Consider the following 21726-nt stretch of genomic DNA (forward strand, 5'->3'; position numbering starts at 1 on the left):
GAATTACACCCAGTGTCAGCATCTTTTTTACCTCTTCGCGCACAATATCGCGCTTCCGTATCCGAACGGCCGCATCTGTACTGAACATCAGGTTCAGTGGTAATTTTATGTTTTGTAATGTTAGTCTTGCCTGGTAAATCTGAAAAGACATCAGTGTTCCGTTCTATCAAAGATAACAGTTCTGTCTTTTGCGTGTCAGTAAGATCGTTACCAATGGTAACATCGGTCTGAGAAACAGCAGCCAAGGAAGTGTTAACCTCTTGTCGGTCGTGCCATTCCTTCAAGAGGTTAATGTGTAAAATCTGGAATGGTTTGCGCCGGCCCGGTATTCTAACCTTGTAATTTACCGGACTCATACGCTCCTCAATAATGGCAGGGCCCTGCCATTTAGCTAAGAATTTGTGTGGATCCGAGGGAACCAGTACCAAAACACGATCGCCAGGTTTGAACTCACGGAGCTTGCTGCGCCTATCGTAAAGACGCTTCTGAGTTTCCTGTTCTCGTTGTTGGTGTTCCACAGCAATAGAGGAAAGCATAGAAATTCTGTCTTGCAACGAAATTAGTCGATCTGCAAAGCTTGGACCTTAGCTGCTCTCTCTTCCTATCCATTCCTCACGCATACCACATCCAGGATGCCTGCGCCGCCTGCCGAATAACAACTCGAAGGGACTCAAGCCAGTGGACGCCTGTGGTGATTCTCGCACGCGTACAAAACAAACGGTAGGACAGTGTTCCATGTTGTGGGATCATTATGAGCAACTCGCCTGATCATCTGTTTCAATGTTTTGTTAAATCGCCGGTTAAACCATTCGTTTGAGGATGGTAAACAGTAGTACTCAATTTCTTAATAGCAAAGCTGTCACACAATTGTTTCATCACGCGAGAAGTGAAAGGTGTGCCCTGATCAGTTAAGATTTCTCTAGGGATACCAATACGAGTAAAAGTTTCACATAGTGCTTTGGCTACAGCCGAAGAGTTGGCCTTTTCAGCGCAATCATTTCTGGATATCGTGTCGCATAATCAACCAACACCAGCAAATATTGGTACCCATCCTTAGTCTTAGGTAATGGTCCCACAATATCTAATCCCACACGCTGAAAGGGAACTTCCAATATGGGCATAGGACAAAGGGGAGCCCGAGGAGGCTTATAAGCAGAGACGATCTGGCAGTCTGGACATGAAGTACAAAATCGTTCAACATCTTTTCCCATATTAAGCCAATAAAATCGTTTTGATAACCGGTCTCTAGTTTTGTCGGCACCGAGGTGCCCCCCCAAGATGTGTGAATGTGCCAGATGCAAAACAGTTTCCCTATGTGCTTCAGGTACCACCAGTTGTTCAATAAATTCCCCCTCCAAATGATCTGAGATCACTCTGAAAAGGCAACCGTCCTTTTCTATAAAGTGTGGGGTTTTCACACCCGAATTACGCTCTTGGTAATAAGAGTCATTAGCAGGGCGAGCCTGTTTAAATGCATATTCTAATGAGCTATCAGTATGCTGCAAACGCACAAAATCTGATTGTTCGTTAACACTCGGTTTGTGTTCGAGGCGTTTGCAATCTGGGAAGATGTAGAAGGAGCAGCCCATTCTGGAAGATTGTCGGGGGTGACCTCCTCCGTCTCGCTGGAGAGATCGGGTTCAATATCTAAGTTGGGCTCTAGATTTTCCCGGCCGCTACCAGTTCTTCGTCTTGGTTTCTTCTTCTCCCCCCCACTAAGTTCATTAGTGGACTGGACTACTGGTCCCTTACATTTATTAATCAGTTTCGGAAAAAGGGCATTTCTCCGTCCTATGAGTAATGGCCAAGGGCACGAGTCGAAACGGCAGACCAAACCTTAAAGTGGCGCCCCTATAAGTTAAAGGAAGAAGTAAAGTCTGATAATCTTTAACATCACCATGTACACAGCGTATTTTTACAGTCTCACAGTCTCTAAGGCATTGTTCATTAAGACAGTCTCGTCTCACAATACAAAGGTCACTTCCGAATCTAACAATGCTGAGATTTCTCTGTCCCCCAATTTCACCGGGATCAACAAGCCATCTTTTCCATCCGGATATGTAATAGTTGAGCAACAAATCTCGCCAGTCCAATCTCCATTGAATGAGCTGGAGACAAGCGACATTCTCTTGCCAAATGGCCGAGCTGATCACACGGAAACATCTACGGTCGGCTCCGCTTCCAAATATCCTCTCGGCGTCCACGTCGGCGTGCTCTGTAGTCCACGGTCTCGACCGCTGTTGCCGCTGTCTCCCCAGAAACAGGCGCCCCATCTATGACTGGATTTCCCGGGGTCCTACCTGACCCCATTAGATTTTCAGGTCCTGCAGCTTGTCGATCGAAGCGACGAGAATGTCCTGGACGTTCGTTCACAGGTTGCGAAGCAGCACGAAATCCACCGCTCTTTCTCCAAGTGGACTGTGAACCCTCTAATCGTCTGGACATAATCGTTAATGATTTAATATCATGGCGTAGAAATTCATCTCGAAGAACTTCAGGTATGCCGGCCAGTAATATATTCACGACAACTGTTTCCATCACGTCTCCTTCAAACCAACAGTGCACTTTATGTATCAAATCTTGAATTTGCGTACGGATTGGGTCATCCATGTTTAGTTTCCAGTCTTTAAGTGCATAAGTTTTAGATCTCTGAAATAAGTCGTGGCATCCATCTGTGCAACCACTTCTGGTACCACTTGTCACGCTTGGGTCACAGATTTGCACAGAGACACAGAAGGTCGTAGAAAAAAAGAAGGATTTTTATTCAGACACCGCAAACACATGAGCTTAAACGTGCTCCATGACAAGTCAGAGATGACAGTTCCGCTAGGAGAAGAGAGAGATAAAAGCAAACAATCAATTCCAAACTGACAGGCGCTGCAAGGCTTATAAGTCGGCGGAGTACCGCGAGGCTTGTATTACGCGTTATTGTGCAAGGATAAGGAGCAATGTGTAGTCAGTGTTTCAGGGTTTGTGGTTTTCCCAGGGGCGTCTGTCTCTATTTGGGGTGCGATCAGCCCTCCAGCTCACAATATTTACGTTTTTTATTTATTGGCACCAGCTTTTATAAATGGTTTCACATATATTACCTTGAGAGCAGAACTTCAAGTTCTGGACACAGTTGCTATTGCCAAAGTAATAACAAGATCCTTATCCATAACACCATCTAATATGACGTGTCATAGCCTGGTGCAGTTAGTGCAGACTCTAACACACTTTTTCCAATTAAGTCCATTCTCTTGAACAAATGCATTCAGGAGCTGGAATGTGTGTTTCCCTGTAGTTCTGTTCTGAAGTGAATGACAGAGCAGAAATTCCTTGTGCTGCGCTTTGATATTCATATCTAAAAGTACTGTAAACAAGCAAATTGACCATATCTATAACATCTGTAGTCTTGTCAAGCTGAATGGAAAAATAACAACTACTTTTAATATGCTCAGTGTGTTTTTAACATCATCTGCCATGGCTCCTTTTCTCTGCAATGCTATGTCACTGAAATGCGGTACCAAGTTCAGCTGTTTGGCAGCTTTCTCCCCACACATGATGTATGCTACCTCTTTGGCTAATGGTAGACAGAGTTGTTCACCAATTGTGTGTGGCTTGCTGACTTTTTCTATGATGAGACTGGCACATTACAAAGCTTATTGTGCTTTGGCTATGAGTGTAGCACAAAACCAAACTGCTGACTTGGACTTCTTTAGATCCTCAAGTTTTCTCAGAAAAAAAAAAAAAATTGTCTTTCAGCACTGTGTTCTTGGTTGCAAGATACTGTTTGAGATGTGATGGTTTCATACATTAATTACTAAGAACATCACAGTACACAACACACTGTGGCCTGGCTCATTTTCTGTCACACTCCAAAAGAATCAAAACTTGATGTAACTTGAGTTGTGCTTTCTTATTGTTTTGCACTGATTCTATAGTTTTGTGGGATGGCGCCTCTGGACAGAAATTTTCAAAGAGTGTGACAGATTCTCAGTAGGGTTTAGATCAGGGCTTTGACTTGGCCATTTCAAAACATTCTCCTTTCTGTTTCTTCCAGTGTTATTTTGGCCTTATGCTTAGGGCTACTGTCATGTTCAAAGATGAATCTTCTCCTGAGCCATAGGTTCAAAGCAGACTGGAACAAGTTCTCCTACAATATTGTGCGGTATTTGTGTCCATTCATTCATTCATTCATTGTCCCTTCAACTCTGGCAAGATTCCCAGTCCTAGCACATGAAAAGCATCTCCATAGCATGATGGTGCCACCACCATATTTCACCACAGGCATGGTGTTTCTTGAGGCATGGGCAGTGATTGTTTTACACCATACATATCTCTTTGAAGTCTGGACAAAAAGATGTATTTTGGTCTCATCTGACCTCTTTATTCAAGCCATGTTGTAATATATTAAATTTTAGCATGAGTTTTAAAATAAATCAATCTCCTACATTTTAACTGGGTACTTATACAAAATGTCATACATGCTTTTATGTAGTCCTTAATGAATGGCTTCTTTTTTGCTACCCTCACGTAGAGACCTGTTTTATGGAGAGCTCTTGAAATTATGGCCACAAGCACCTTCACTCCAGTTTCAGCCAAAGAGCACTGCAGACTTCGGACAGTCGCAGTTGGATTTTTAGTAGACTCTCTCACCAGTCGAAGTCTTGCTCTATATTTAGTTTTGTGGGACAGTCTGTTCTAGTAAGAACAGGGTGCTGTGATGAACCGTTCACTTTCTGATGATGGATCCAACAGTGCTGAACAGGACATTCAAACTCTTTGATATTTTTTGTAGCCAATTCCATGCCTTGTGCATTTCAATGACTTTGTTTCTCACAATCGGCAGTATGTTCACTTGTCTTCATTTTTGTAGTGATTATCCAGCGAAGAATATGGCCCTTACAAAGGGTGCTTTTTATATCAAGAGAAATATAAAGGACTCACAAGTAGTACGAATTATGTTTAATTATCGTCAAATGACTGTCACCTTAATGTCGTTAGTAATTAATTTGTCATTTGTGTAAACTTGGAGCTTTCAAAGTACACCAGACACCGTGAAGTCGCGGTTCAGAGTTCGCGGCCTCAGTCATTCGCAGATTTTTCCTTAAAACCTATCTTATAATTGTTAGCGGAAAACGCAAATATCCTCCGCAATTTTTATGGCTTTTATCGTGGCAATACTGCACTGTAGAGAGAACAGTAAACGACTGTAGAGGAAAACGCGGCTTGGGATAGTGAAAGTAGCCAATAGAATTTGAAACTGCAACTCCCAGCAGTCCCTGCAATGGCTCTGATTGGTCTTCTGCTGAGTGTGCTGGGGTTGTTGGAGTCAAAGGATGCCAGCACGGCTTTTAAAAAGGGGGCCGGTGGCCAAAAGCAAAAAAAATTTTTTTTTTTGTAATTTGTGTTACAAGTTCCTGTCTGTCTGCCTTCTGTTGGGTTACCTGTACTTATTCATTTTTTTTTCCTGGATCGTTTCGTGCATTTGGATCGCCTGCATGAGGATTGTAAGTGGATTTATGGCTATCCTGCAAAGAAAGGAGCGCTCCTGAACCCGTCCACCCGATTTCAGGAACTAGTGGTAGGACTATCTTTACATTCCCATTCAACGTGTGGATCTCTGGACTATTTTCATTATTACATTTCATCCATTGATGTTTTTCAAGAATGTTTTACATAATTTACTGTGTGTGTTTTGTTTTTGCTTGGTGTACTTAATGTGCAATTGCCATAAGGGGTGGTATCGTTGTTTTCATTCATTTAATTTGTTTTCACTACATTCTTTATTTGCTGTTTGATTACCGGTTTGCTTTGTTTTTCTCTCTGTTTGTTAGTGTGTGCGGGTTGGGCCAAGGCTGGGTGTGTCCCTGGAAACTCCACCATAATAATAAATAAATCACCGTCTTCTCGACGGTGTGAATCTTAGTGGCACCAGACCACTACAGCATTATTCATTTCTCCTTGCTGCTGATTGACTGTGATGCATCTCCAGCTGAGTGTTCTTGTGTTTTCCGTTTTGTTGCTCTTAACCCTTAAACCGCCACAACCAGCTATCCTGTAGTCGTTTCCCAGTGCCATTTGCGAGCATGCAGGAGCTGATCAGTCAATGACATACATTCGTTGAGCAGCCAGCTCATGACCACTGCCAGCCCCTTGTGAATAGGGAGGCTGAACACACCCCTAGAAGACACGGACGCTGCTCAAAAATCCCTCTTAAAAAAAGCTGATAGACTATTTTCACATTGCTCCCTTACTCTCTGCTCTGTCGCATGATATGCTTCTCATGCAACACTATGCATACTTAAAAGCATGAACAGCACCTGTCCTTTATGGCTGATTGCTTTGTTTCTCTCTCCTCCTTCAGACATCATCTGCTCCTGTCAGGGGTCCTGCTCCTGTTGTCCTCCCCTATGATGTTTGTCTATTCTTTAATTGAGAACTAACTGCACACTGAGCTTGTTTTACTTCAGAAAGAGACATGTTTGTTTGAAGTGTTTGAATAAAGTTCCTGCCTCTACAATCTCCTGTATTTCTGTGCAATTCTGTGACCTAAGCGTGACACCCTGCAGCACTGCCCCTGGGATTGAGCCGCTGCACTGGTCTAGCCCGAAGTCATCAGCGCTTACCTCTGTATGTTTGTGTGCAGCCAGTTCCAGCTCAGTTGTCTCAGTGATTTACTCAGTTTCATCCATGGCGTTAGTTGCACTTTATACATATTGTTCCAGTAGCTTTTTTTTTTTAAATAGTTTTTACAGTACATAAGCAGTGTTCAAAATGATCAGTGTTACAGTAACTATGATGCTCTTTGCATGAACAAAATGTGTTCCATTAAAATTTCACTTTTTCTTTGTTAATTGTAATGTTTACTTAAAGTGCAGCAAAAAAGTATTTGGCGTCCAAAGCCCCAAGATGCAGCCAAAACGCCCTGCACCTTCAAAGGCTTCTGGCAATGAAAAGGCGCTTGCATGAATTACAGTACATATAGCAGTAACATCGATATTTTACATTCTAGCACTACGGGAGACATAGCAGTAAAGTATACAGGTTTACCGTTACATTTTTTTAGGTAATGTATTAAGCTGAGTTTGAAATTAAATTAAAGTGTTTTGGGGGCATAGTTAGGGTTTAAACTATAAAAATAGGCATTTTTTAACCACATCCAGAATTCGCGGGTGCTTTAGAAACGTAACCCCCGTGAATTTTCGGGGTGTACTGTATAGAGTTTTAAATGCAAGCACTAACTTTTGCATTTTTCATCTACAGAAAATTGCTTATTTTGTCTTTGGAAATGTCGTCTCAAGAGTTCACATTAAAAATACAGAATGGATAACTATGTATACAAATTTGTTGTCATGCAAAAAATGATGATGACTTTCAAGGGGATTGAATACTTTTGCATGCCACTGTAACAACTATTTTTTGCTTATATATTTTACTTATTTGAAAAACAAAACTGATTTCAGCATACAAGTATATACAACAAGCATTTCACTATAAAATACATGTAAGCAAAGACGAATGAAAGGATACAAATTAATTATCCATTTTCTCATGTATCTTTTGCGCATAAAGCACAAGTGATACATTTTTATTACATATTTGTTTTATTACTGATACTTCTTGTATCTGTTAAACATTCAGCAATGTATTACTCATTTTAATATGCTTTATTAATTGTCGGCCACAATGTCCAAATTTATTTTGCATATATTTGTATTACTAGCAAAATACCCGCGCTTCGCAGCGGAGAAGTAGTGTGTTAAAGAAAAAGAAAAGGAAACATTTTGAAAATAACGTAACATGATTGTCAATGTAATTGTTTTGTCACTGTTGTGAGTGATGAGTGTTGCTGTCATATATATATATATATATATATATATATATATATATATATATATATACACACACACACACACATATTTATACATACATATATATATATCTACATATATACACATACATATACATACACACATACATACATACACACAAATACATATATACATATATATATATATATATATATATATATATACACATACACACACACATATATAAACATATATATACATATACATACATATACATACATATCTACTATATACACACACAGCTATTTCAGATCAGTGCAATACGCTGCTTGTTAAAACGGATAACTCCCGCTCTTACGTGCAAGTCTGCGTGGATATTATGAACTATCGTATTTGTTCTAGTTATATTTAAATTTTAAATAGAAGGAATTTTTATTTAGTCAACAGAAATATCTTTGGTAAGAATGGTAAAAACAGACAGGAATATTATTCCTGAATAAATCAACTCAAACCTTAAACAACTTATAATATTTTGCTCTCCATAAAAATATATCCTGTCTAAATTATACAAGTTAGAAATAAAGTAAACGTTAAAAGAACAAACATTCAAATTTCTTTACTCTTATGTAATTTTATATAAAAAATAAACTTAGATTTTAAATATCCCAAAAGATTTTGCTCTCCATAAAAATATATCCTGTCAAAATTATACAAATTCAAATATGAACATGCTGCATAATAAAACCTGGAAATATAAATAAAATGTGTTCCTTTCAGCAATAACAAATCAAATCATTCAGTTGACTTTGCTCATATGTCATTTTAGAGCTGGACGCCTGGCATCTTTTTTTGGCAACAAGTTTGTTTATGTTTGGTTTGAGGTTCTGTGTTGTGGAGATTCTCAGGATGGATTGCAGGTGCTCATCAGTGAGGCGACTCCTGTGTGCTGTTTTGTTAGTCTTTATCACTGAGAAGAGCTTCTCACACAGATATGTGCTACCAAACATGCACAAGGTTCGAGCCGCATGTAGACGGACTTTTTTTGTTCTTCAAAGTCACCAAAGCGCCGTGCAAACTCAGTGCGCTCAGTTTATCAGCAAAGTGCGTATTTTGGGAACACCGTAGTGACGACTTAGTTCAACATTACTTGGCAACAGGGAAAGTGGGGCAAGTTGCACTGGTGCATTTGTGTCTCCCATAAAAGCAGCTTCACTTGAAATCACTTTGTGATTGTGCACGGGTAAAAATGTCCGCTGAAGTGTCAGATTCTTATTTAATTCTTCTGCTTTCTGTATCTTCTGCATTGCATTCAGTTCTTTCAGGTTACCCTGATGTTTTGTCTCATAGTGCCGTCTTAAATTAAATTCTGTAATTACAGCCACATTAATCAATCAATCAATCAACATTTATTTATATAGCACATATTCATACAAAAAAATGTAGCTCAACAATGTAGCTCCACAAATGAGACACACGGATTCAGTAAACATATACTCAGCCTCCCATCAGTTTTTAAAGGCTCTATTTTCAGAATCAACTTTTCTCTTCAGCATCGTGTGAGCTAGCTTCGCAATAACTTGCAGCATCATAAGCTAGACTTGATTAACGCGGTAAGTGTTCGGCAAGGCAGCTGAAGCTGCATTATGGGATCTGTAGTTTATTGTGTTACCAGCGCTTCATATACCTGGGCCATTAATATCAATAATACAGTATATAAAATGATCTCGCGGGCCGGATATAATTACACGCCGGGCCGGATGTGGCCCGCGGCCCTTGAGTTTGACACATATGGACTAAATAGAACTTGAAAAGTTATATTTTTTCAAAAGTGATCGCGCAATTCAGATCGAGTTGACGCGCACTACAGCCTGCATGCCTCAATAAGTCATCCTCCTCGCTCTTACTTTTTACCGTTCATCTAATGAATACACTGAGTATGGCTTTACCAAAACAATCATTGATGGCGAATAAAGTATCCATTATTCGAGTATGTAGATCGGGTATATATATACATATATATATACCCAGCGTATCGCAGCGGAGCGTAGTGTGTTAAAGAAGCTATGAAAAGAAAAGGGAACATTTTAAAATAGCGTAACATGACTGTCAATATACAGTAATTGTTTTGTGAGTTTTACTGAGTGTTGCTGTCATCAAGGATTTGATTATCATTATTTCTTTCAATCAGGTTCGTATTTGTAGGATGTGTTGTGTTCAAGTTACATTCCGTGTTTGTCAATCGTTGTAAAGATAACAGGTTTCATTTATCGATTCGTTTCTTACTGCATCAATAAACAGCTCGTCTTCTTCTTTATCTGAGACCCGACACACTGCATGCACGGGTTTTTTTTACACTGTCTTCCTTTAGCGGGACATTGACTTTTTCCACCGTGTGCTTTGTTTCCACAGTAGCTGCATTTATGAATATGCTTGTATGTATCAGCGCTTCATATTTTTTGCTGCCTTTTCAATTGTGTAATTCAGTATTTTGTTCAGTGCTCTTTGGAACTGTTCCTTTTGTCTGTGCACTGCGTCAGTTCACGTGAGCCGCTCGGTGTACATGCATCAAAGTTTCCCAGCTGTGCTGGTGCCATGTCGTGCTATGTCCATTGCTGTATCTAATGTTACCGAAGTCCCGGCACTTAAGACTTTCTCTCGCAGTTTCGCTGAGTTTGTGCCAAACACCACCCTGACCATCTCATCTTCCTCTGCATAAGCACAGTCCTTCACCCGTGAATATTTACCCGTGGCAGTTTGCTATTGGATTGCCGCTGATGGACGGCCTTATATGGGTAGGCACTAAATTACAAACGCCAGCGGCAGCCTGTCTATGAACTTAATTTAAAGTTTAGGTTTACATCGTGCTTTGTTTCCGAAGTAGCAGAACTCATGAATATGGTTGTATATGTCACTCGCTCGCTTCTTATTGTTTTGCTGCCTTCTCAATTATATAATGCATGTTTTCTTCAGCGCTTTTTGGGCCTCTTCCTGGTTTTCTATGTACTGCGTGATTACGTGGAAGGCGTGATGTCACACGAAACTCCGCCCCCACGGGTTTCAAGCTCATCTCCATTAAAGTAAATGGAGAAAAACAGCTTCCAGTTATGACCATTACGCGTAGAATTTCGATATGAAACCTACCCAACTTTTGTAAGGAAGCTGTAAGGAATAACCCTACCAAATTTCAGCCTTCTACCTACACGGGAAGTTGGAGAATTAGTGATGAGTCAGTCAGTCAGTCAGTGAGTGAGTAGTGAGGACTTTGCCGTTTATTAGTATAGATTACCCCTATCCATTCATTTAAGTGAAATTGTAAAACCTAGCCTGTACAAAACCCTCCTTGACTAATCTATGGATAGGCCTACCCAGTACATTGCTAGCCCTCTGGTTCAAATGTTACCTTATTTTGCAGAACAGGTGCCATCTATTACAGAAGGTGGCCTAGTGTCCTGTGAACCTCTGTCCCTCTACCATACAACAAGATCTGTGCCATGCAGTAAACCGCAGTCTTAACTGGACTGGCATGTGCAAAGGCCAAACGCCAGAGAAGACAACCTTGTCAGGTATGCTCCTCAGCATAGTGCAAAATTCACTAAATAAGTATAGTTAAAACTAGCAGCCATCCTTTAGCAATGCCATGTGTTTTAACATGGACAATAACTAATGTATCAACCTCTGCTTCAGCCAGAAGCCTACCCACCTATACATGGAATTTAAACTACCTGTGCATTAGGTTTTATATACCAATTAGTCAGTAGCATATTTGGTGAAAAACTAGCTTATTTTAACTACTGGTTAATTTACTGGAACACATTTACTTGAAAATTTAAAGGGATTTAAAGGAGATGTCTGAATGCAGCATAAAACAAAGTGTAGGAAAGAGAAGAAAAAAAACTGAAAAACGATACACTAACAAAATACCACAGGTCTGGCAACTCCAAATATCCTTCATAACAGTGAAATGGAAATAACTATATACTAAATTATTGGACATGAATGGAAATGTTAGTGAAATGGAAGGTGTATTTATTGTTTTCCTCATCACATACTCTTCAATCCTTGATAAACTTATCATGTTAACCAATTAGACACATACATTATTTTACAAGGTTTTCAATGCTATGTTACATTTCAAAAACAGACAAAAGTATCAATACATAAACCAGTGAATGCATTACTTGAGTTGAATATACAGTGGCCTTATCCTTGGCTAATAAAGGATTTCAAAATATAACAACATACTTGTTGGTAGGTGACTGCTGTGTTGAGGCTGCTGGCTGCTGATCGAACAAGACCTGGTTTTGGAGGAATCCTCTGTCCTTGTAACTGGGCAGGGTTTGGTGCAATCACTCGTTGTGACATCATCATTTGTGGAAGAGGAGTACTGGTAGCTGATCGTATGACTGTATGACTCTGTCCAAAGATTAAAAAAAAAACAAACAACAAAATTACAAAAAAAGAATTACTCACATAGTAGTACTAAACAAAAATTGCTTTCAAGATGTTACAAAAAGCTAGAGGGGTTAAATAAATAATGCATTGCTAATTATGAGATATTGCACACATGTCTCTTAACAAATGTTACTCTGTAGCCTATGGAACAAAATGGAGACAATATAACTTGAAAACTAGCTGCAAAAAACTGGCAAAATGGTTACAACAGATAATGACACTGTAAGACAGCATCAGGTAAACAAAACTAACTTATACAAAAATATATACTTTTTTAATTGGAGGATCAACTATATGTTTTAATCTGACAGTTGAGTCATGGCAGCTGGACTTCTTTCTTGTTAGGTAGATACATTTCACTGCTCATCCAAGCAGCTTCTTCAGTCTGAAACATATTTTATATGTTTTAAAATATTTTCATTAAACTAACAAAATTAAGATTGCTTTGTCCTTTGGTATATTTACACAAAAATCAAAAACATTTGCAGTTTACGCAACTTAAGGATTCAGTACACACAATTCCTACTGTCCAAAAAAGCTTGCAGAACAGTACACATGATGTTTTCACTGTGTTAGTGTAACATGATTTTGCCTTCTTGGAATGCTTACAGTACACAAACCTGTGTCAAAGTAAAATTTATATCAGAAAGCTCATGGTGTATAGAGGGGCTGAGAGTATTGCCCTGTGGGAAGAAAAGCTGATATAAAAGTACCAAGATTTTAGTTTTTTAAAATGGTCATCTTATCAATATTCAGCCTTAATGTGTTAAAATAGCTTCAAATATCATATCAAAGTTATATTAAAATTCAACTCCCATATTTCCCTAGGTTTTTAAAGCAATATACAGTGAAACCTCGGGTCACGACCATAATTCGTTCCAAAACTGTGGTCGCAACCTGAAGTAATTTCCCCCATAGGATTGTACGTAAATACAATTAATCCAGACCATACGAGGTGTATGTAAATATATATATATATTTTTAAAGATTTTTAAGCACAAAAATAGTTAATCTATACTAATAAAAGGCAAAGCCCTCACTGACTCACTCACTCACTAATTCTCCAACTTCCCGTGTAGGGGCTGTAATTTGGCAGGCTCATTCCTTACAGCTTACTTACAAAAGTTGGGCAGGTTTCATTTCGAAATTCTACGCGTAATGGTCATAACTGGAACCTATTTTTCTCCATATACTGTAATGGACGTTAGCTCGATGGCCGTGGAGGTCGGAACTGCATGTGACATCATCACGCCTCCCACGTAATCACGTGAACTGACTGTGACCGCAGTACGTAGAAAAGAAGGAAGAGCTCCCAAAGAGGCTGAAGAAAAATGCTGAATACTTTATTCGCGAGATACAAGTTTAATGAGAAGACACGAGGTATAAATGAGACTTTGAATCACTTTGTAACAGAGTTAAAATTGCTGTAGCGAGAAACTTTTAAGTGCTGGGTCTTAGCTAACATTAAATAAATCAGTGGACATCACAACATCACACAAGAGAGCAGCTCACGTGAACTGACTGAATGCAGTACGAGTGATCACTTCCATGCATCAAACCTGTTCAAAAAACGCATTACACAAATGACAAGGTAGGAAAAGAATATGCTCTGAGTTGAGCTCCACAGCTAACGCAGTCTTGCGGAAGCAACTTGGTCATGCTGCCACCAAATACTCACAGAAAAGTCCACAAGTTAATACACACGCTGTCTCTAGAGTTTCTCCACACTCAATGTATTCCTCGCATTCCCTTTATACCCTCTGATCTCCCATTTCAATTCAGATGCCTCCAATTTCCAGTAAGGCTCTGCTTCGTGATGAGAAGTAAGAAGTCACAGGGACAGACCCAACAAATGGTTGCCATTGATTTCAGGCAAGATTGCTTTTCTCTTGGACAACTATACGTTGAGTTCTCAAGAGTGAGCTCGCGCAGCTTCATCATATTACAACCAGAGTGCTGAACTGACAATGTGATATATAAAAAGAACTATAATAATCGTAGTAATAAACGAACAATAAAACAGCGGAGAACCCGTGGATTTAATAAAAAGGCAGCTTCCTTGGCAAAGCAAGGAAAAAGGATGGCTTTATATGTTGTTCGGTTATAAAACAGCGGAGAAGCTGTGTAAAGGCTGCTTCACAAAAAACCAGCGGAGCGTCTTATATGAGCAGGCAGTCAGCTAAAGAAGGGAATCGACAAATATCTAGAATCGTAATAAACGAACAAAAAATAGCGTACAAGCCGCGGATTAAATAAAGGAAATGGGTACCTGAACAGTAAAGTAAGTCTCGAATAGCTACACAATAACTATAAGAATCGTAATAAACGAACAATAAAACAGTACAGAACCGCGAAGCAAGGAGAAACGACGGCCTTATATGGCGTTCGTTTATAAAGCAGCGGAGAAGCTGTGTGAAGGCAGCTACAGCAGAGCGCCACACTCTGAATGTATTCCTTGCATCATCATTATACCCTCTGATCTCCCATTTCAATTCAAATGTCTCAAATTTCCAGTAAGGCTCTGCTTCGCAATTAATAAGTCTCAGGGACACACCCTACAAAAGGTTGCCATTGATTTGAGGCAACACTGCTTTCCTCCTGGACAAAACTATATGTTGCATTCTCAAAAGTAATCTCAGTGCACAGCTTGGTCATATTGCAACCGGACTGCTGAACTGACAACGTGGTATACAAAGAGATCCTTAACAGATAGTTTTTGGTATATTTTCCCTCAGTTTAAAAAGGTTTTCTTTTCTTCTTAATAAAAATTTAAAAGCAGTTCTTTGTTGCTGCGAAGCACGGGGATTTTGCTATATACAGTATATACACTCACCTAAAGGATTATTAGGAACACCTGTTCAATTTCTCATTAATGCAATTATCTAATCAACCAATCACATGGTAGTTGCTTCAATGCATTTAGGGGTGTGGTCCTGGTCAAGACAATCTCCTGAACTCCAAACTGAATGTCAGAATGGGAAAGAAAGGTGATTTAAGCAATTTTGAGCGTGGCATGGTTGTTGGTGCCAGACGGGCCGGTCTGAGTATTTCACAATCTGCTCAGTTACTGGGATTTTCACGCACAACCATTTCTAGGGTTTACAAAGAATGGTGTGAAAAGGGAAAAACATCCAGTATGCGGCAGTCCTGTGGGCGAAAATACCTTGTTGATGCTAGAGGTCAGAGGAGAATGGGCCGACTGATTCAAGCTGATAGAAGAGCAACTTTGACTGAAATAACCACTCGTTACAACCGAGGTATGCAGCAAAGCATTTGTGAAGCCACAACACGCACAACCTTGAGGCGGATGGGCTACAACAGCAGAAGACCCCACCGGGTACCACTTATCTCACTACAAATAGGAAAAAGAGGCTACAATTTGCATAAGCTCACCAAAACTGGACAGTTGAAGACTGGAAAAATGTTGCCTGGTTTGATGAGTCTCGATTTCTGTTGAGACATTCAAATAGTAGAGTCAGAATTTGGCATAAACAGAACGAGAACATGTATCCATCATGCCTTGTTACCACTGTGCAGGCTGGTGGTGGTGGTGTAATGGTGTGGGGGACGTTTTCTTGGCAAACTTTAGGCCCCTCAGTGCCAATTGGGCATTGTTTAAATGCCACGGGCTACCTGAGCATTGTTTCTGACCATGTCCATCCCTTCATGACCACCATGTACCCATCCTCTGATGGCTACTTCCAGCAGGATAATGCACCATGTCACAAAACTCGAATCATTTCAAATTGGTTTCTTGAACATGACAATGAGTTCACTGTACTAAAATGGCCCCCACAGTCACCAGATCTCAACCCAATAGAGCATCTTTGGGATGTGGTGGAACGGGAGCTTCGTGCCCTTTATGTGCATCCCACAAATCTCCATCAACTGCAAGATGCTATCCTATCAATATGGGCCAACATTTCTAAAGAATGCTTTCAGCACCTTGTTGAATCAATGTCACGTAGAATTAAGGCAGTTCTGAAGGCGAAAGGGAGTCAAACACCGTATTAGTATGGTGTTCCTAATAATCCTTTAGGTGAGTGTGTATATATATATATATATATATATATATATACACACACACACACAGTGGGTACAGAAAGTATTCAGACCCCCTTCAATTTTTGACTCTTTGTTATATTGCAGCCATTTGCTAAAATCATTTAAATGAATTTGTTCCCTCATTAATGTACACACAGCACCCCATATTGACAGACAAAAAAAAGAATTTTTGAAATTGTTGCAGATTTATTATAAAAGAATAACTGAAATATCACATGGTCCTAAGTATTCAGACCCTTAGCTCAGTATTTAGTAGAAGCACCCTTTTGAGCTAATACAGCCACGAGTCTTCTTGGGAAAGATGCAAGTTTTTCACACCTGGATTTGGGGATCCTCTGCCATTGCTCCTTGCAGATCCTCTCCAGTTCTGTCAGGTTGAATGGTAAAAGTTGGTGGACAGCCATTTTTAGGTCTCTCCAGAGATGCTCAATTGGGTTTAAGTCAGGGCTCTGGCCAGGCCATTCAAGAACAGTCACAGAGTTGTTGTGAAGCCACTCCTTCGTTATTTTAGCTAAGGGTCTGAATACTTAGGACCATGTGCTTATGCACGGTACTGAGCCTGGCGCATATCTAAGTGCCAATGGCCTAAGGGTCTTTTGAGTGTAAAGTAACTCGTAAATTAAAAGATCTAAGTTTTGAACCGTATGTTTAAAGCATACAGAAGAAGAAATAAATAACCTTTAAGTACAGAAGTAACCAAAGCTTCATAAGAAAAACTAAGTTTATACACACGTGGACAAAATTGTTGGTACCCTTCAGTCAATGAAAGAAAAACTCAAAATGGTCACAAAAATAACTTTAATCTGACAAAAGTAATAATAAATAAAAATTCAATGAAATTTAACCAATGAAAGTCAGACATTGATTTTCAACCATGCTTCAATAGAATTACTTAAAAAAAATAAACTCATGAAACAGGCCTGGACAAAAATGATGGTACCCCTAACTTAATATTTTTTTGCACAACCTTTTGAGGCAATCACTGCAATCAAACGATTCCTGTAACTGTCAATGAGACTTCTGCACTTCTCAGCAGGTATTTTGGCCCACTCCTCATGAGCAAACTGCTCCAGTTGTCTCAGGTTTGAAGGGTGCCTTTTCCAGACGGCATGTTTCAGCTCTTTCCAAAGATGCTCAATAGGATTGAGGTCAGGGCTCATAGAAGGCCACTTTAGAACAGTCCAGTGTTTTCCTCTTAGCCATTCTTGGGTGTTTTTAGCTGTGTGTTTTGGGTCATTGTCCTGTTGCAAGACCCATGACCTGCGACTGAGACTAAGCTTTCTGACACTGGCCAGCACATTTCTCTCTAGAATCCCTTGATAGTCTTGAGATTTCATTGTACCCTGCACAGATTCAAGACACCCTGTGCCAGATGCAGCAAAGCAGCCCCAGAACATAACAGAGCCTCCTCCATGTTTCACAGAAGGGACAGTGTTCTTTTCTTGATATGCTTCATTTTTAAGTCTGTGAACATAGAGCTGATGTGCCTTGGCAAAAAGTTTAATTTTTGTCTCATCTGTCCATAGGACATTCTCCCAGAATCTTTGTGGCTTGTCCAAATGTAGTTTGGCAAATTCCAGTCTGGCTTTTTTATGATTTGTTTTCAACAATGGTGTCCTCCTTGGTCGTCTCCCATGAAGTCCACTTTGGCTCAAACAACGACGGATGGTGCGATCTGACACTGATGTTCCTTGAGCTTGAAGTTCACCTTGGATCTCTTTAGAAGTTTTTCTGGGCTTTTTTGTTACCATTCGTATTATCCGTCTCTTTGATTTGTCATCAATTTTCCTCCTCGCGCCACGTCCAGGGAGGTTGGCTACAGTCCCATGGATCTTAAATTTCTGAATAATATGTGCAACTGCAGTCACAGGAACATCAAGCTGCTTCGAGATGGTCTTATAGCCTTTACCTTTGACATGCTTGTCTATAATTTTCTTTCTAATCTCCTGAGACAACTCTTTCCTTCGCTTCCTCTGGTCCATGTTGAGTGTGGTACACACCATGTCACCAAACAACACAGTGACTACCTGGAGCCCTATATATAGGTCCACTGACTGATTACAAGATTGTAGACACCTGTGATGCTAATTAGTGGACACACCTTGGATTAACATGTCCCTTTGGTCACATTATTTTCAGTCTTTTCTAGGGTACCATCATTTTTGTCCAGGCCTGTTTCATGAGTTTATTTTTTTAAATAATTCTGTTGAAGCATGGTTGAAAATCAATGTCTGATTTTCATTGGTTAAATTTCATAGAATTTTTATTTATTATTACTTTTGTCAGATTAAAGTTATTTCTGTGACCATTTTGAGTTTTTCTTTCATTGACTGAAGGGTACCAACAATTTTGTCCACGTGTGTAGAAGATACATTTTCCCTTTTTTTTTGCCTTTATTCTTTGTGTGTAACTATTTTTCTTTTTATTCTTGTATGGATTATTTGCCTTTAACTTTCACTAAATATTTTTAAAACGAACTTTTGGACTGAGAGATTTCTTCGACACGCGTCTTACCCGTGCCTGACTTCACCTTACGCAAAAGCGGCTACACTAAAGTTAAAAAACCCGCCTGAAGTTTTGAAACCTGCTTAAGATCTGAACCTACCTAGGACTGAAAGTTTAAAATTGCCTTGGATCATAAAAGAAAGCAAGCCTGCATTTTCAACGCCATGGCATCTGAGTCCGGGAGCCAGAGAACATTTCGAACCCCCATTGAAAGTAACAGTGGTGTGAGTGGAAGTCACAACGATCAGGATATTTTAATGGAAGATCATCTTGACGATGACATAAAGCCGTCCAATTCATTAACATCTAAACTTCAATCTGAAATAGACTGCAAATACAAACAATTATCTAGTGTGATGAAGGCTGTGAAGGAATTTCAAAAAAATGAATATAACTGTGAAACTATACAATCGATCATCAAGAACTCGTTCTTTAACCAGAGAATTGAATATAAAAGGTTAATTGACAAACTCTTATCCCTCCAGAGCAATGAAGATATATGGAAAATGCTTCAAAAGGACTTTGATGCTAAAATGGAAACTTTTCGCACATTTTCTGAAAATACGATGGAATGGGTCTTTGAAGTACGTCAAAATATAAGCCTCAACCAGCAGCCTGACTTTTCGGCTAGCCAATTCAAGGATTACAGAACGACGAATGACTTTCCGGCGTCGCCAGAAGATAGTGTCTCACAGGTTTCCATTCAAAGTAAAAGTCATATAAGTTCGGCGGCGAATTCAGCCAAAGCCTCCAAAATCTCAGCAAAATCTAAACGTAGTACAAGTTCAGCCGGGACTTCTATGAGCACCATCAGATCTCAAGAGGCAGCACACGCTGTGCTGTTGGCTAAAGCGGAAAACCAAAGAAAGCAACAAGCTCTAGATTTGGAAGAAATGCAGGTAAAAATGCAGAGAAAAGCTGGAGAAGCTCAATTGAAAGCTAAAAGAGAAACTGAAGAAGCTCAGCTAAAAGCTAAAAGAGAAGCTGAAGAAGCTCAGCTAAAAGCTAAAAGAGATCAATTGGCTTTATAGGCAGCTATTGCAGAATCGGAAGCGAAATTAAAAGCACTTAAAGGGTGCAATCGCAGTCCAAATAGACTGAGCCAGAAACCAGATGCGAACAGTTACAACTTTACAAATACAAATGAAAGTAAAAATAAACCTCAGCAACAAAACAAAGCACCTCTTCAACAATCGTTTTATGATAAACGCTACGATCAACAGAAAGAACAACAGTATAAGACACAAGCTCCTAATGTACCCCATAAAAAGATCCCAATATTTGACAGCGATCCCTTGAAATATGTGTACTTTATAAGTGCATTTGAGCAAGCTATCGATGAGGCAAGGAACCCGCAAGATAAATTGGACCTATTGGCACAGTTTACTAAATGTTCACCTCACGAGATTGTTAAAAACTGTAAACACTTGTCACCGTTAGAAGGTTATCAAAAGGCCAGAAAGAAACTTGAAAGTCTCTATGGAAACCAGCTACAGAAAGCCGATGCTTATATGAGAAAAGAGAAAGGGCGATCGCAAATAAAGCCAAACGACGGAGAAGGACAGAGCGATACTGCGAACTTTCTTGGCGAATGTATAAATATTATGCCCAACTTACAAAGCGGACAACAATTTGAAAGTAAGGATAACCTTCCTACTAAAGTCTCCAAACCTCCTCAAGACCTACTAGCACTGTGGCAATGCAAAGTACAGAGTATTGAAAGTACGGAGAGCAGGCGAACACCTCTCGCCGATCCAGTGAACTTTCTTAACGAACAGCCAACATCAGCTTTAGATCCCGCATACAGCTCAGCTCCACAAAGCCATACCTTCAAGAAGGAAAAGGACAAAACTGACCAAGAGAAGAATCTTTTGAAAGACGCCCTGAGAGAAAGCAGCTTTGTTACAAACTTTTCTGCAGCGGACGAAAAAATGGATACAAACACCTCAGTCAAAGCGGCGGAGACGGCTGGACGTATAAGCGGTAAGCACTGTCTTTTTTGCAATGAAAATCACGATCTTAACGAATGCAGTGCAATTCAAAATCTAACTTATGAAAGTAAAATTGACTTTTTGAAATCTAAAGACTTATGCTTTAAGTGCCTTAAACAATGACATTTTAGTAAAGTCTGTGAAGAAAAGATTAAATGCCACATATGCTCTCAGTTACATCCAGTAATTCTGCATATGAATAAGGAAAAAGGGACCGGCGATACAGCCGCACCTCCTAAAGAGGAAAACGTTATGTCGGAAGAGAAAAACATTTCTTTTGCCCATATTTCTGTTGAACCAATAGAGACTTGTTCTGATACCGGGGCCAGTAAAGAGTGTGTCTTAGCTGTGACTCCAGTTCAAGTTAAGTCTGAAACGAATGAAAAATGTGTAGAAACATATGATCTAAAAGTCTCTGACAGCTCAGCTACATTTGGCACTGAAAGTCTGCAAAAGCAGTTAAATCTTTCAGAAAGAAAGTCTCACAGCTACATCAGCACTGTAGAAAGAGACACAGTAAATAGTCAGAAATTAGTAAAGTGTACAATCTTAACGGAGTTACAAGTCTGTGGGATAGAAGAAAATACATTTTTTGATACACCAAAAGTGTACACACTGAACTCTGTAACAGTGAGAAGGGAGAACATCCCTAAAGAAAAAGAAAGACTGCAAACATGTTCAGTCAATTGTGTAACAATAAAGCAAGTAGCGCAAATGATACTCAAGCAATACAATTTAGACTTTCCAGAACGCGACTGTGAAGAAAATGAGGAAATGTCACAGGAAGACATTAAATTCATGCGCATAGCCTCAGATACTGCAAGTCTAGTGAACGGACACTATTGCATTAATCTGCCTTTTAAAGATGAAACACTTAAAGTGCCAAACAATCATTGTATTGCAAAACAACGTGCTAT

At 39.6% G+C, this 21726-nt stretch overlaps 1 protein-coding gene across 6 annotated transcripts in view; it reads right to left on the reverse strand.

Annotated features, from left to right (window-relative positions):
* Window positions 1-21726, reverse strand: part of gatad2b (GATA zinc finger domain containing 2B) — a 277061-nt gene that overhangs the window by 43230 nt on the left and 212105 nt on the right. For all 6 annotated transcript variants that reach the window (XM_039752811.1, XM_039752806.1, XM_039752827.1 and 3 more), the window contains exon 6: window positions 12039-12209. In XM_039752811.1, the coding sequence (XP_039608745.1) occupies window positions 12039-12209 (171 nt within the window). The remainder of the gene's footprint in view (window positions 1-12038; window positions 12210-21726) is intronic.

The sequence above is a fragment of the Polypterus senegalus genome, chromosome 1 (genome assembly GCF_016835505.1).
Source record: "Polypterus senegalus isolate Bchr_013 chromosome 1, ASM1683550v1, whole genome shotgun sequence".
Lineage (NCBI taxonomy): Eukaryota > Metazoa > Chordata > Cladistia > Polypteriformes > Polypteridae > Polypterus > Polypterus senegalus.